The 15569-nt window shown below is 42.6% G+C and overlaps 1 protein-coding gene across 5 annotated transcripts in view; it reads left to right on the plus strand.

Annotated features, from left to right (window-relative positions):
- Window positions 1–15569, plus strand: part of alkbh3 (alkB homolog 3, alpha-ketoglutarate dependent dioxygenase) — a 103337-nt gene that overhangs the window by 53562 nt on the left and 34206 nt on the right. The window contains exon 9 of one of the 5 annotated variants that reach the window (XM_070899675.1): window positions 3076–3142. The exons of the other annotated variants lie outside the window; for them this stretch is intronic. Within the exon in view, the coding sequence (XP_070755776.1) occupies window positions 3076–3142 (67 nt within the window). The remainder of the gene's footprint in view (window positions 1–3075; window positions 3143–15569) is intronic. 5 annotated transcript variants of the gene reach the window in all.

The raw sequence follows: 15569 nt of genomic DNA on the forward strand, positions 1-15569 counted from the left end.
CAGGAGTAGGCCATTCGGCCCTTCGAGCCTGCACCACCAATCAATAAGATCATGACTGATCATTCACCTCAGTATCCCATTCCTGCTTTCTCTTTGATCTCTTTAGTCGTAAGGGCCATATCTAACTCCGTCTTGAATATATCCAATGAACTGGCATCAACAACTCTCTGCAGCAGGGAATTCCACAGGTTAACAACTCTCTGAGTGAAGAAGTTTCTCCTCATCTCAGTCCTAATTGGCTTACCCCTTATCCTTAGACTATGTCCCCTGGTTCTGGACTTCCCCAACATCAGGAACATTCTTCCTGCATCTGACCTGTCCAGTCCCGTCAGAATTTTATATGTTTCTATGAAATCCCATATCATCCTTCTAAACTCCAGAGAATACAGGCCCAGTCGATCCAGTCTCTCCTCATATGTCAGTCCAGCCATTCCAGGAATAAATCTGGTGAACCTTCGCTGCACTCCCTTAATAGCAAGAACGTCCTTCCTCAGATTAGGAGACGAAAACTGAACACAATATTCCAGGTGAGTCCTCACCAAGACCCTGTACAACTGCAGTAAGACCTCCCTGCTCCTATACTCAAATCTCCTCGCTATGAAGGCCAACATACCATTTGCCTTCTTCACCGCCTGCTGTACCTGCATGCCAACTTTCAATGACTGATTTACCATGACCCCCAGGTCTCGTTGCACCTCCCCTTTTCCTAATCTGCCGTCACTCAGATAATATTCTGCCTTCCTGTTTTTGCCCCCAAAGTGGATAACCTCACATTTATCCACATTATACTGCATCTGCCAAGCGTTTGCTCACTCACCTAACCTGTCCAAATCACCCTGCATCCTCTTAGAGTCCTCCTCACAGCTCACACCGCCACCCAGCTTAGTGTCATCTGCAAACTTGGAGATATTACACTCAATTCCTACATCTAAATTTATAATGTATATTGTAAAGAGCTGGGGTCCCAGCACTAAGCCCTGCGGCACTCCACTAGTCACTGCCTGCCATTCTGAAAAGGACCCGTTTATCCCGACTCTCTGCTTCCTGTCTGCTAACCAGTTCTCTATCCACATCAGTACATTACCCCCAATACCATGTGCTTTAATTTTGCACACCAGTCTCTTGTGTGGGATCTTGTCAAAAGCCTTTTGAAAGTCCAAATACACCACATCCACTGGTTCTCCCTTGTCCACTCTACTAGTTACATCCTCAACAAATTCTGGAAGATTTGTCAAGCATGATTTTCCTTTCATAAATCCATGCTGACTTGGATCGATCCTGTCACTGCTTTCCAAATGCGCTGTTATTTCATCTTTAATAATTGATTCCAACATTTTCCCCACTACTGATGTCTGGCTAACCGGTCTATAATTACCCGTTTTCTCTCTCCCTCCTTTCTTAAAAAGTGGTGTGACATTAGCTACCCTCCAGTCCATAGGAACTGATCCAGAGTCGATAGACTGTTGGAAAATGATCACCAATGCATCCACTATTTCTAGGGCCACTTCCTTAAGTACTCTGGGATGCAGTCTATCAGGCCCCGGGCATTTATTGGCCTTCAATCCCATCAATTTCCCTAACACAATTTCCCACCTAATAAGGATTTCCTTCAGTTCCTCCTTCTCACTAGACCCTCGGTCCTCTAGTATTTCCGGAAGGTTATTTGTGTCTTCCTTCGTGAAGACAGAACCAAAGTATTTGTTTAACTGGTCTGCCATTTCTTTGTTCCCCATTATAAATTCACCTGAATCTGACTGCAAGGGACCTACGTTTGTCTTCACTAATCTTTTTCTCTTCACATAGCTATAGAAGCTTTTGCAGTCAGTTTTTATGTTCCCAGCAAGCTTCCTCTCATACTCTATTTTCCTCCTCCTAATTAAACCCTTTGTCCTCCTCTACTGTATTATAAAATTCTCCCAGTCTTCAGTTTTGCTGCTTTTTCTGGCCAATTTATATGCCTCTTAGATTTAACACTATCCTTAATTTCCCTTGTTAGCCACGGTTAGCCTTGTTTCCTCCAGACAGCGATGTACAATTGTTGAAATTCATCCATGTGATCGTTAAATGTCTGCCATTGCCTATCCACCATCAACCCTTTAAGTATCACTTGCCTGTCTATTCTAGCCAATTAACGTCTCATACCATCGAAGTTACCTTTCCTTAAGTTCAGGATCCTAGTCTCTGAATTAACTGTGTCACTCTCCATCTTAATAAAGAATTTTAACATATTATGGTCACTCTTCCCCAAGGGCCTCGCACAACAAGTTTGCTAATTAGTCCTTTCTCATTACACATCACCCAGTCTAGGATGGCCAGCCCTCTAGTTGGTTCCTTGACATATTGGTCTAGAAAACCATCCCTAATACACTCCAGGAAATCCTCCTCCACCACATTGCTACCAGTTTGGTTAGCCCAATCAATATGTAGATTAAAGTCACCCATGATAACTGCTGTACCTTTATTGCACGCATCCCTAATTTCTTGTTTGATGCTATGCCCAACCTCACTACTACTGTTTGGTGGTCTGTACACAACTTCCACCAGCGTTTTCTGCCCTTTGGTATTCCGTAGCTCCACCCATACCGGTTCCACTAATGTCCTTCCTTACTATTGCGTTAATTTCCTCTTTAACCAGCAACGCCACTCCACCTCCTTTTCCTTTCTGTCTATCCTTTCTGAATGTTGAATATCCCTGGATGTTGAGTTCCCAGCCTTAGTCACCCTGGAGCCATGTCTCCGTGATGCCAATTACATCATATCCGTTAACTGCTATCTGTGCAGTTAATTCGTCCACCTTATTACGAATACTCCTCGCATTGAGACACAGAGCTTTCAGGCTTGTCTTTTTAATACACTTTGCCCCTTTAGAATTTTGCTGTAATGTGGCCCTTTTTGCTTTTTGCCTTGGGTTTCTCTGCCCTCACTTTTACTTTTCTTCTTTCTAGCTTTTGTTTCTGCTCCCATTCTACTTTCCTCTGTCTCCCTGAATGACGTCACCAGACCTGCTCCATTTAATTGGGCCGGGTAACGTGCTGGGTGGGCTTATTGGCCCTATTAACGTATGTTCATTTTCAGCAGCAGAATAGAGCTAGCAGTGTGGTCGTAACCCGCCATGACCACCACCTGCTCCGGACCCGCCGAGGTAGGCAGAATTATGGCCATACAAATAACAAAAGAAGTATTATGTTGTTTCTTAATAAAATAATTTAAACCAGAAGTAATTGAAGAAACGTTAATTGATTGTTTAAAGAAGAAACGTCTCGTGTGATTTTGTCTGGCAAAAAAATTTCAGAGCTTCCAGAAAATTGGAATATGGCTAATCAAGGTTCCACTATCTTACAGAACAAAGTGAGTTGCAGGTTATTTATATTAGTTGTAGATCTCCCATGGCAATAATTAAGGTGAGTCGGAGGTTATGGTGTTACAAGGGAGCGAGTGCTCGGATAGGAGAATGGGGAGAGGGTGTACATCATCATGGTACAAATTTGATAAGTTTGTGCCAGACAGTGATTTTTGCTTGGTTTGTGAAACATGGGCTTTTCCTTGCCCACTGCAGGTAGATAAAGATTTTCCAGGTACAGTACATCAAAATTGGATAAATAAGTAAATCTGGCTGAACTGCATAAATAAATAATCTTTTCAATATAGTTGCCTCTGAAAGAGCTCAAAAATTAACGCTTTGCATTGTTTTGCTTTTTTATATACAAGAAGCAAATCAATTCATAAGTTACTTCTAAAGTACTTCTGGCTGTAGATAAAACTTCCATGTCTTTTCATTGTTGTCATTTCTCAATGATGCCTCTTCCATCACTGGACGAGCTGACAGTCCTGGCATGCTCTGTGAATAACCAGTCTTGCTGTAAATCATTAAAAATAATCACCTTCCCCAGCTCCAAAATGTGGGCATGCTTATTAGACTGCGAAGGGAGGCAGCCTTAGTGTTGTAAGGTTTTTGCTTTCCTTGTTCTTACTACAGTTCATTGGGCTCAATTTTCCCCGAGTCCATTTTCTGGTGTACTTGCCCGAGTTGCGCCACTTAATTACGTGAATAGATGCGCCAGGGAAAAATCTTCATTGTTTCCCCGATGTTTGGCCTGTAATCTGCAGCCGCGCAGCATGGCCAGTCGCCTCGGGGGATGGAGCCTGCAGTTTGCGCTGGAAAAAGGAGCCGGGCCTTCTGCGCATGCGTAGGGGAAAAAAATGACGTTCTTGACGTCGCTGAAATGGCCGCACATGTGCAGTAGCGCTCCGAGTCTGGGAGACTTCCTTCAGCTTCATATAATGAGTAACCTTCGAGGTCTGCCAACAAGTAATGGTACAATGACAGTGCAATAGATTTCAAGAAGCTGTAGATTCTAACAGACTCTTTCTCTCCCCACCCCCCGAGCCTCTCCGGTGCCTTCCCGCCGCTCTGTGGTCCCCAATGCCGGCCAGTTCACTCCCAGTCTGCTCCCTCGCCCTAGCTGAAAGGCTTGCCTGTACGTTCTCCCGCCCCTAGCCCTTGCCAAAGGGCTTGCCGGTGCGTTCTCCCGACTCTGGCCCAGGCCGAGTGGCCTCCCGGTCCGCTCCCCAGCCGCTAGCCCAGACCGAGTGGTCTCCTCCATCCCGGTCCCCGCACCTAACTACACCCGAAAGGCTCCCCCCCCCACACCCTCTCCCTCCCCCCACCTCTCTCTTCCTCCCCCACCTCTCTCTTACCTTTCCTGCTGCTGCTGTCCGGGCATCTGCTGCACTTACCTGCGCCGATTTCTTTAACTCTCTGCAAGGGTTTTCTCGAGTGGCCACATACACTGTCCTATGTAGATATGGAGTAACTATTAGTTGGCCAAAGTTGCCTAAATGGCCAGAATTGGCGTAGGTGGCTAGTAACGCCCCCTTTTGAGGAAAAAAAACTTAACTAAGTCAGTTACGCTGGTGCAAATTGATTGGGGAAACGGGGGATTTTTAAGTTAGGCCAGTAAAAGCAGCCTACTCCAAAAACAACAGAGCAAATACTGGGGAAAATTGAGCCCTTTGACTCTGGGATTTACAGGAACAAAATATACATGACACAACTCAAAACTATTAGTTTACTAAAACCAACAACACACGGACAAAACCCCTTAAGAGATTTGGTTGAAACATACAATCACCAATTCCTTGGCTGTGTCTGAGGTTGACTGTAAGCCATTTCCTTAGTTGCAGCTTGTGTCTCGAAGACTAGCTGGCTTCGTTGCTGTTCCTGTGTTCTGCTTCTGCTTTCGAAAATGGGTCTTCTTTATACCAAAAACCAACAACACGATGGCCGCATCAGATGTGAACTCTTGATGACTAATTGTTCCTCATCTAGAGTCATTGTTCATGGTTACCTTTCCAAGGTGATTTAATGGTTGGTTTACTGTAGCATTCATATCCAAATGACTCAGGGTCTGGTCCATTGTCTAGGCCGACCCTAATACCAGCCTTTCTGGAGCCACAGTCCAGAAACAATGTCACCCTTAAGGTAAGTGAATGTTCCTGTATCTTTTCCAACAGGAAACCATTGAAGATGTGAATGTCTCTCTTCTGCTGCCATTGTCCAGTGATTTGGGTCGGTGGCATATATCTTGTATCATTGTTCCTCATGATGTCTGATGGTTTGGTTGTAATGTAAGGAGCTCCTCAGCCACAGGGAGAAGACGGTTGAGGAGGCTGACAACAGGAGATTCCTCTGTAGTTACCACAGTCGGACTTGTCCCCTTTTTTAAAGGTGGTCACGATTACTGCATCTCTGAGATCTGCCGGCATGCTCCAGATGAGAGAGATGAGGTCATGCATTCGTGCCAATAGTGCCTCTCCGCCATACTTTAGTGCCTCAGCGGGGATTCAATCTGCTCCTGATGCCTTGTTGTTCTTGAGCTGATGGATGGTCTTTTCTACCTCGTGCAGGGCTGTGGTTTTGCTGACATGGTGGCGGGTAGCAGGCTGCGGGATGGAATCGAGGACACTCATGTCAAAGGCAGAGTCTCGATTAAGGAGATCTTCGAACAGCTCCTTCCAACGGGTCCTGACTGCCTCGGTGTCCTTGATCAGTGTCTCCCCGTTCTTGGCCAGCAGTGGGGTGGGGCCTTGGGTGCTTGAGCCGTAGGTGAACTTGACTGCGGTGAAGAATCCTCGCACATCATGACTGTCGGCCAGCTGCTGAATCTCCTGTGCTTTCTCCATTTATTCTTTAGATCGCGGGTTTTTTGTTGGACCTCGGCCTTAAGCCGCCTGTAAAGCTGCTTTGCTGCTCCCAAGTTAGGTTGTTGTTTTAGGTTCAGAAATTACCTGCGTTGCGATTGATTAGCTCTTGGATCTCCTGGTCATTCTCATCAAACCCGTCCTGGTGTTTCCTGGTTGAGTGACCGAGCATCTCTTCGCAGGCGCTGGTTATGGAGGCCTGGAGGGCAGACCAAGCGCTGTGGGCATTCTGCGTCTCCGGGTCACGAGGGTCGCCAGGTTAGCAGTATAGGGCCCTCTTAGCTGGGTCTTTGAATGCCCCGGCTTTGATTTTTCTGCGGCACTGCTTCTGTTGCTGTCGTCGCTTTGGGGCTATATTGATGTTGATGACGGAGGGATTAGGCGATGGTCAGTCCAGCGGTCATCGGCTCCTAGCATGGCACGGGTGATGTACACGTCCTTGCGATCCCTTGCTCGACGGGTGAAGTAGTCAGGCAGGTGCCAGTGCTTGGAGCGGGGATGTTGCCACGACACCTTGTACTTGTCCCTCTGGACACACGGACAAAACCCCTTAAGAGATTTGGTTGAAACATACAATCACCAATTCCTCGGCTGTGTCTGAGGTTGACTGTAAACCGTTTCCTTAGTGGCAGCTTGTGTCTCGAAGACTAGCTAGCTTTGTTGCTGTTCCTGTGTTCTGCTTCTGCCTTCGAAAATGGGTCTTCTTTATACCAAAAACCAACAACGCGATGGCCGCATCAAGTGTGAACTCTTGATGGCTAACTGTTCCTCATCTAGAGTTATTGTTCGTGATTACCTTTCCAAGGTGATTTAATGGTTGGTTTCCTGGTAGCATTCATATCCAATGGCTCAGGGTCATGTCCATTGTGTAGGCCAACCCTAATACCAGCCTTTCTGAAACAATGTAACCCTTTAAGGTAAATGAATATATGAATGTTCCTGTATCTTTGAAACCATTGAAAGTGTGAATGTCTCTCCTGGTGAATGTCCCTCTATCGTTTCAGACAGGAAATTATTGAAGGTGTGAATGTCTCTTCTGCTGCCATTGTCTAGTGATTTAGGTCGATGGCATATATCTTGTATTGTTGTCCCTCATGATGTCTGATGGTTTGGCTGTAATGTAAGAATTAACCCTTTCCTGCAGGCTGTAATGCAGTTCTGAGGTTTTATATTCAATAGTCCAATTTTACCGTTGGGGAGGAACAGATCCTGCATGCATGCTTGGACTCTTCCTCCAAACTACGTGCACACAGTCACAGTGGAGCATGCTGTGATCTGTAATCTGCTACTTGTCTGGGTTTCCTTTGATCTGAACATGATACCTCTGGACTCAGCTTGAGGCTTCTCAATCTTGGTAATATTTTAAACACAATAAAACGAATAGGTAAATGTTGTATTTTTTTTTACTTTATTATACTACAAACTTTATTTCTGGAAGTGAATCTTCAGCTTAATGGAGAAACCAAGATGGTGGCTGACAAGATTTTCATTGGTTCATTCTTTTCAGTTGTAAATTACATCTCTATGACTATGACCTTCATATCCATCTTTCTTGTCTGCAACCTTAAAAAAAAAAAATTGCTGGTCACAGGAATGTGGGAAAGGAGGACCTTGAGACAATCACTATCACTAGGGGGGTAGTGCTGGACAGGCTAATGGGACTCAAGGTAGACAAGTCCCCTGGTCCTGATGAAATGCATCCCAGGGTATTAAAAGAGATGGCGGAAGTTAAAGCAGATGCATTCGTTATAATCTACCAAAGTTCTCTGGACTTTGGGGAGGTACCATCAGATTGGAAAGCAGTTAATGTAATGCCTCTGTTTAAAAAAGGGGGCAGACAAAAGGCAGGTAACTATAGGCCGGTTAGTTTAACATCTGTAGTGGGGAAAATGCTTGAAGCTATCATTAAGGAAGAAATAGCGGGACATCTAGATAGGAATAGTGCAATCAAGCAGACGCAACATGGATTCATGAAGGGGAAATCATGTTTAACTAATTTACTGGAATTCTTTGAGGATATAACGAGCATGGTGGATAGAGGTGTACCGATGGATGTGGTGTATTTAGATTTCCAAAAGGCATTCGATAAGGTGCCACACAAAAGGTTACTGCAGAAGATAGAGGCACACGGAGTCAGAGGAAATGTATTAGCATGGATAGAGAATTGGCTGGCGAACAGAAAGCAGAGAGTCGGGATAAATGGGTCCTTTTCGGGGTGGAAATCGGTGGTTAGTGGTGTGCCACAGAGATCGGTGCTGGGACCACAACTGTTTACAATATACATAGATGACCTGGAAGAGGGGACAGAGTGTAGTGTAACAAAATTTGCAGATGACACAAAGATTACTGGGAAAGCGGGTTGTGTAGAGGACACAGAGAGGCTGCAAAGAGATTTAGATAGGTTAAGCGAATGGGCTAAGGTTTGGCAGATGGAATACAATATCGGAAAGTGTGAGGTCATCCACCTTGGGGAAAAAAAACAGTAAAAGAGAATATTATTTGAATGGGGAGAAATTACAACATGCTGAGGTGCAGAGGGACCTGGGGGTCCTTGTGCATGAATCCCAAAAAGTTAGTTTGCAGGTGCAGCAGGTAATCAGGAAGGCGAATGGAATGTTGGCCTTCATTGCGAGAGGGATGGAGTACAAAAGCAGGGAGGTCCTGCTGCAACTGTATAGGGTATTGGTAAGGCCGCACCTGGAGTACTGCGTGCAGTTTTGGTCACCTTACTTAAGGAAGGATATACTAGCTTTGGAGGAGGTACAGAGGCGATTCACTAGGCTGATTCCAGAGATGAGGGGGGTTACCTTATGATGATAGATTGAGTAGACTGGGTCTTTACTCGTTGGAGTTCAGAAGGATGAGGGGTGATCTTATAGAAACATTTAAAATAATGAAAGGGATAGACAAGATAGAGGCACAGAGGTTGTTTCCACTGGTTGGGGAGACTAGAACTAGGGGGCACAGCCTCAAAATACGGGGGAGCCAATTTAAAACCGATTTGAGAAGAAATTTCTTCTCCCAGAGGGTTGTGAATCTGTGGAATTCTCTGCCCAAGGAAGCAGTTAAGGCTAGCTCATTGAATGTATTCAAATCACAGATAGATAGATTTTTAACCAATAAGGGAATTAAGGGTTACGGTGAGCGGGCGGGTAAGTGGAGCTGAGTCCACGGCCAGTTCAGCCATGATCTTGTTGAATGGCGGAGCAGGCTCAAGGGGCTAGATGGCCTACTCCTATTCCTAATTCTTATGTTCTTAACCTCGCTGTAGTGTTTGATAAAACCATCATCCTCCACCATCCAGTTCTGTGGGATTAGCATTGCATGCTTCCACTCCTACCTAACTGATTGTAGCCCATCTCCAGGAATGGTTTCTCTTCCTGCCTCCACATTGTCTGTGAGGATTTATTTCCAACAACCTCCTCTTTCTCAACTATATGCTGACCCTTGGAAACATTGTGTGGAGACACAGGGTTAGTTTCTATACATATGCTGACAATGCCCAGTTCTTTCCACCACCTCTGTGTTGTTTGACTGACCGATCAACATTGTCATGGGTGAATCACAATGTCCTCTAGCTAAACATCAGGAAGGCAAAAGCCATATTTTTGCACCCACCATAAACTCCACTCCCTTGTGACTGACTCTATCTCGTTCTCCAGCCATTTGCTCAGCATGAGCTAGACCCTGAAATACCTTAGCATTCTGTTCAGTGGGAGCTGAGATTCAGACTTCAGATCCTGTCTGTCACCAAGTCCACTTATTTCCACCTAAGCCCCTCCACCACTCAGATATATTGTCACCACTAAGCTTGATTTCGCCGATGCCCTACTTGATAGCCTCCCATGCTACACTATGCAAAATGCAGCCACACGTATCCTGTTCCACACCAAGTCCAGCTTGCCCTTCAACCCCTGCCTTCCTAACCTGCACCGGCTTCCTGTCCCCCATGTATTTAACTTAAAATCCTCAACCTTATCTTCTTCCTACAGCCTTCTGTCATATTTTCACCCCCTCATCTTATTATTCCTCCTCCCACAGCCCTCTATTCAGCTCATTTTTGATGGGTGAGCCTTCAACTACCTTGGCCTCTCTCTGGAACTCCCTCCCTAAACCCCTGTGCCTTTTCACCTTTTTCTCTCTTTAAAAACCTCTTGACATTTTTTTTACACAGCTTCTGCTCACCCATCCTAAACTCTCCCTCCATGGCTTAGCATCTATTCCTCTACTTTTATCCATTGCGAAGCGGCTTGAAATGCTTTTTATGATAACTTGCATTTATATAGCGCCCTTGTCATTGGTAGCTTTTGTTGTATACGAGATCTGCATTTATTATCATACTGCAGATGTTGGAAATCTGAAATAAAAACAGAAAACGCTTGGAACACTCGGCAGGTCAGACAGCATCTGTGGCAGATCGATGATCTTTCAACAGAACTGGAAAAAGTTAGAGATGTAACAGGTTTTAAGCAAGTACTGAGGCAGGGGAAGGGACGATTAAATGACAAAAGGAAAAAGGGGCTGGTAATAGAACAAGTAAAGAAACACAATATGGGTCTCAAGGAGGTGTAAATAATAATAGCAGAATCATTACCAACAACTGCTATCCAAAACAATGGGAGCGGTGGTTACGATCTGAAATTGTTGAACTCGGCATTGAGTCCGGAAGGCTGTAAAATGCCTAATTGAAAAATGAGGTGCTGTTCCTTGAGCTTCTGTTGAGCTTCATTAGAACAGTGTAGGATGCTGAGGTCAGAGTGGGAGTGGAGCCGGGAATTAAAATACAGGTGACTGGAAGCTCAGGGTCACACTTACGGTGTTTTCATAATTCCTTAGCAGTTTCATCTACCTGCTTTTCCCACATTGGATTGGTATTTTGCCGAGTGCAGACAAGATGGCTCATGTTGCAGTAGCAGGTCTCTGCTTCAAAATACATAAAAAATTTGTACTGGCATTTAATTGGCGAAAAAGCAGGCCTTTGGAGCTCTTTTCCAGACTGTCACCGGCAATTGTCTTTGTTAATGTTCCTTCAACCTCCAAAATGGACTGAGAGTCCAGAATGCAAAGAAAATAAAGAATGCAGTTTTAACTTAATGTTATTTAATAGGCAAAAAAGGAATGCTAGGATAGATTACGTTAGAAAAAAATTAAAATAGAAGGGGAAGGGGAGAAGACGGGGGGGGGGGTGGGGTTGCAATTTCATACCACCTTGTGATTAGTTTGAGAAAGGTACAAGCAGAGGCCTTGAATTGATATGTAAACCAGGTAAACAAATAGAATGGGCCACATTTAAAGTATATCAGTATGGGTGAAGAAGAAAGATTTCCTTCCACAATTACTAAAATGTAAACACACAAAATTCCAAAAATACTCCGGTCCATAAGTTTCACTTGTTTTTGTTTATCCATTCTGATGGACCTATTGGGTATTTCCAGCATTTTATGTGTTTCAGATTTCTGGTATTTGCCGGTTTTCTCCCACAACAATTCATTTCTAGGCATTACTGTGAGTGCCACAGAACTTCAGCATTAATGTTAATAGCTTCTACTTCATGTATTAAAAAGGGAATCCTGTCATCAAAATCCTACTCTTGGACTTGGAAGCACATAATCTAGGCAGACACTTCAGGGAAGGGTGCAAACAGTGATGCAACATTAAACCAATACCTTGCCTGCCTATTCAAATGGATATAAAAGATCCCATGGCACTATTCAATGGCTGAATTTTCTCCTGATGTCCTGGCCAACATTCTTCCCTCAACCTGCAGCATCAAATATCAACTAATTAGTAATTTATCTAATTTGTTGTTTGTGGGATATTGCTGTGTATTTGCAACTCTGTTTGTTTACATAACACTTCAAAACTCATTCACTGATTGTGAAGTTGGTTGGGATATGCTTTGTGATGTCCCAAGAATATAAAAATAAATCATCTAAGTTCAGTTTCTTTCTTTATCAGATCTGTTTCAAACTGGAAACAGTTAGTCATTGTTTTCTTGCATTGAATCTTTTGGAATAATTTTGTCTCAATCCCATGAATGCTGATGACTGGAGGAACCAGCAAAGAGGTGCTAACTGAAATTGGTGTGTGGGAGCTGAATTGACATGTACACCTGAATTGACTAGATTACTGGAATACGCTAGGTTATTTGCTGCTTTGTAGTTCAGCTCCTTCACACTGTTGATTAGTAACTAATCCAAAGCAGCGATGTCATCAGCACTTAAATTTTAAAGAGAAAAAATAAGTACTTTATGTTTCAATACCATCCAAAACAGAAAAGTAGAGAGGAAACAGTTTAGAGAAATGAGTAGCAAACATAGAATAATCATCATGGGGGATTTCAACTACCCCAAAAATTAATTGTCCAGAAGAGGTAGGTAAAGGGGATAAGGGAATGGAGTTCCTACAATGTGTACAGGACTTCTTTCTAACCCAATATGTAAGAAGCACAACAAGGGAGGATTTGCTACTGAATCTAGTAATGGGAAATGAACCAGAGCAGATAAAAGAAGTAAAAGTAGGGGAACATCTAGGCAATAGTGGCCACAATATAATACGGTTTAGGATAATAATTGAGAAGGAGATTTGAGGGGCTGAGAATAGATTTTGCAAAAATAAAATGGACAACAATATTGGCAGTGATTTAGAACAGCAATGGGAAACATTTAAAATGGTGTTCCACAGAGCCCAGGAAAAATATTCCGCTAAAAAACAAGAACAAACTAAACATTAATGAAACACCATGGATGAATAGAGACATAAGGGAAAATTGAGGGTAAGGAAAGGGACATACAGTAAGTATACGGGCAGCAAAGGAGAGAAGAAAAAACAGGAGAAAAGTCCAAAAAACTTTTAGGAAGGCAAAGAGGAACTATGAAATTAAATTATCAAGGAACATAAAGTAAATTAGTAAAATATTCTACAGGCACATAAATTTAAAAAAAAGGAAAGTTGGGATGGGACCAGAGCCATTAAGAGACAGTCAGGATAAAATCACAGGCAGCAATAGTGAAATGGCAGCAATGTTAAATAATTATTTTGCCTCAGTATTTACCAGGGAGATGGATCAAGTGGATATGACATTGGAAGAAGAGATTAGAAATGATATAACCGTATTTAAAATAAAAAGAGGAGAAATATTAAATAAACTAATCAAACACAAAGAGGATAAAAACCCTGATCCACACATTCTAAAATAATCTAGGAAAGAGATTACACATATGTAATAATTCATTTGAAAAAGGTGTTGTGCCAGAGGACTGGCGGATAGCTAACATTATACCTATATTTAAGAAGGGGATGGAACATGTCCAGGGAATTATAGACTAATCGGCTTAACATCGATAGTAGGGAAAATAATGGAATCCCTAATAAAGAAGAAAATAGAAAAACATCTAGAAACCAAAAATACAATAATGAATATTCATTATGGATTTCAAAAGGGAAAGCTTTGTTTGACCAATCACATTGAATTCTTCAAAGAAGTAATAAAGAGAATAGACAAGGGTAATGCAGATGTAATATATCTAGATTTCCCAAAGGCCTTCGATAAGGTACCACATAACAGACTAATGAATAAGGTCAAAGCGTGCAGGCACCAAGAACAAGTAGCAGAATGGATAGCTGGCTGAAAGATAGAAAGCAGAGAGTAGGGGTAAAGGGTAGCTATTCACAGTGGGAGAAGGTGGGAAGTGGGTGCCTACAAGGTCAGTGCTGGGATCGCAATTTATATTAATGATTTAGAATTTGGAATCAAAAACAAAAGTTCTAAATTTGCAGCGACACCAACTTGGGAGGGATAGTCAACACTGGGTAGGACTGCAACAAATTACAAGAAGACAGTAATAATCTTGCAGAATGGGCATATAATTGGTAAATTATTTTCAACATAGATAAATGTGAGGTATTAGATTTTGGTAAGAAAAATAAGGAGGTCACATATTACTTAGCAAATAAGAATCTAAATGAGCAAAGGGATCTGGGAGTACAAATACACAAATCACAAAAATTTGCGTCGTAGGTCAATAAGGTCATAACAAAAGCAAACCCAGCACTAGGATTTATTTCTGGAGGAATAGAATTGAAATGTACAGAAATTACTCTTAAATTTGTATCGAACTTCGGTTAGACCACAATTGGAGTACTGTGTGAAGTTCTGCTTGCCATATTGTAAAAGGGATATCGAGGCACTAGAGAGGGTGCAGAAAAGATTTACAAAGATGATACCAGAACTGCTAGGTTTAACCTATTGGGAAAGGATGAATAAGCTGGGTCTCTTTTCTCTTGAAAAGAGACGGCGAAGGGGGTAACCTAATAAAGGTCTTTAAACTTATGAAAGGTTTTGATAGAGTAGACAGAGAGAGAATGTTTCCACTTGGGAAGAGAAAAACTAGAGGCCATCAATATAAGACAGTCCCCAAGAAATCAAATCGGGAATTCAGAAGAAACTTCTTTACCCAGAGAGTGGTGAGAATGTGGAACTCACTAGGGAGTAGTTGAGGCGAATAGTATGGATGCATTTAAGAAGAAACTATATAAGCAGCAAAAAAGGGTTATGCTGATAGAGTTAGATGAGGAAGGATGGGAGAAGGCTCAAATGGAGCATAAACGCCATCATGGACTGGTTGGGCTGAATGGCCTGATTCTGTGCTGTATATTCTGTGTAATTCTATGAAAGCAAAGAATGCTAAAATTCTAAAACTTTATGTTAACGAAAACAAGATATTCCGATGGTGTGATTGCTTATAAAGAGCCGCAGAGGGGCAACTAGCCAAAATTTGTGTTACGGCTTTTGAAAATGGAAGGCTTGCAAAGGTTCTAGTCATTGTAGTCCAGCTTTTTCTTATTGACAGATACTCTAAATAAGAACTTTTGAAAGCATAATGCCAATCTTCACACTGTAATAGAGCAATAAAAATTGTAGCTAAAATCATTGTAATTTCTCAATTTTCAAATACAGTATAGCTAAAATGATCCATCCTCATGTACACACAGATTTTACAAAAGCTGGCTACAAAATTTCATAGTAATTCTGCAATATCAAATGGTCCTGGCAGGTAGTTACTGATTAATCTTGTCTATAATTTTATTACTAACTAGAACCATTCTATGGAAATGTGAACCGTGATTGTTTTGAGAATATCAGAATACAGAGCGTCTCCATTTTGTTTTAAAATGGTAACACATGTATTTCAACAATGTGAGCTGCACGTGGACTTTGATGCAGTAAGTTGTCCTCTGCGTGTATCTTGTAATGACCTTCCCTTTTAAAAAAAAATGTTTCACACACAACGCATTTAATATATTACCTCACCAATCACTGCAGTAATCTTTCAGCACTGACTCAGTGTTAAGGCCACATACTGGTC

This window comes from Pristiophorus japonicus, chromosome 14 (genome assembly GCF_044704955.1).
Source record: "Pristiophorus japonicus isolate sPriJap1 chromosome 14, sPriJap1.hap1, whole genome shotgun sequence".
Taxonomy (NCBI): Eukaryota; Metazoa; Chordata; class Chondrichthyes; family Pristiophoridae; genus Pristiophorus; species Pristiophorus japonicus.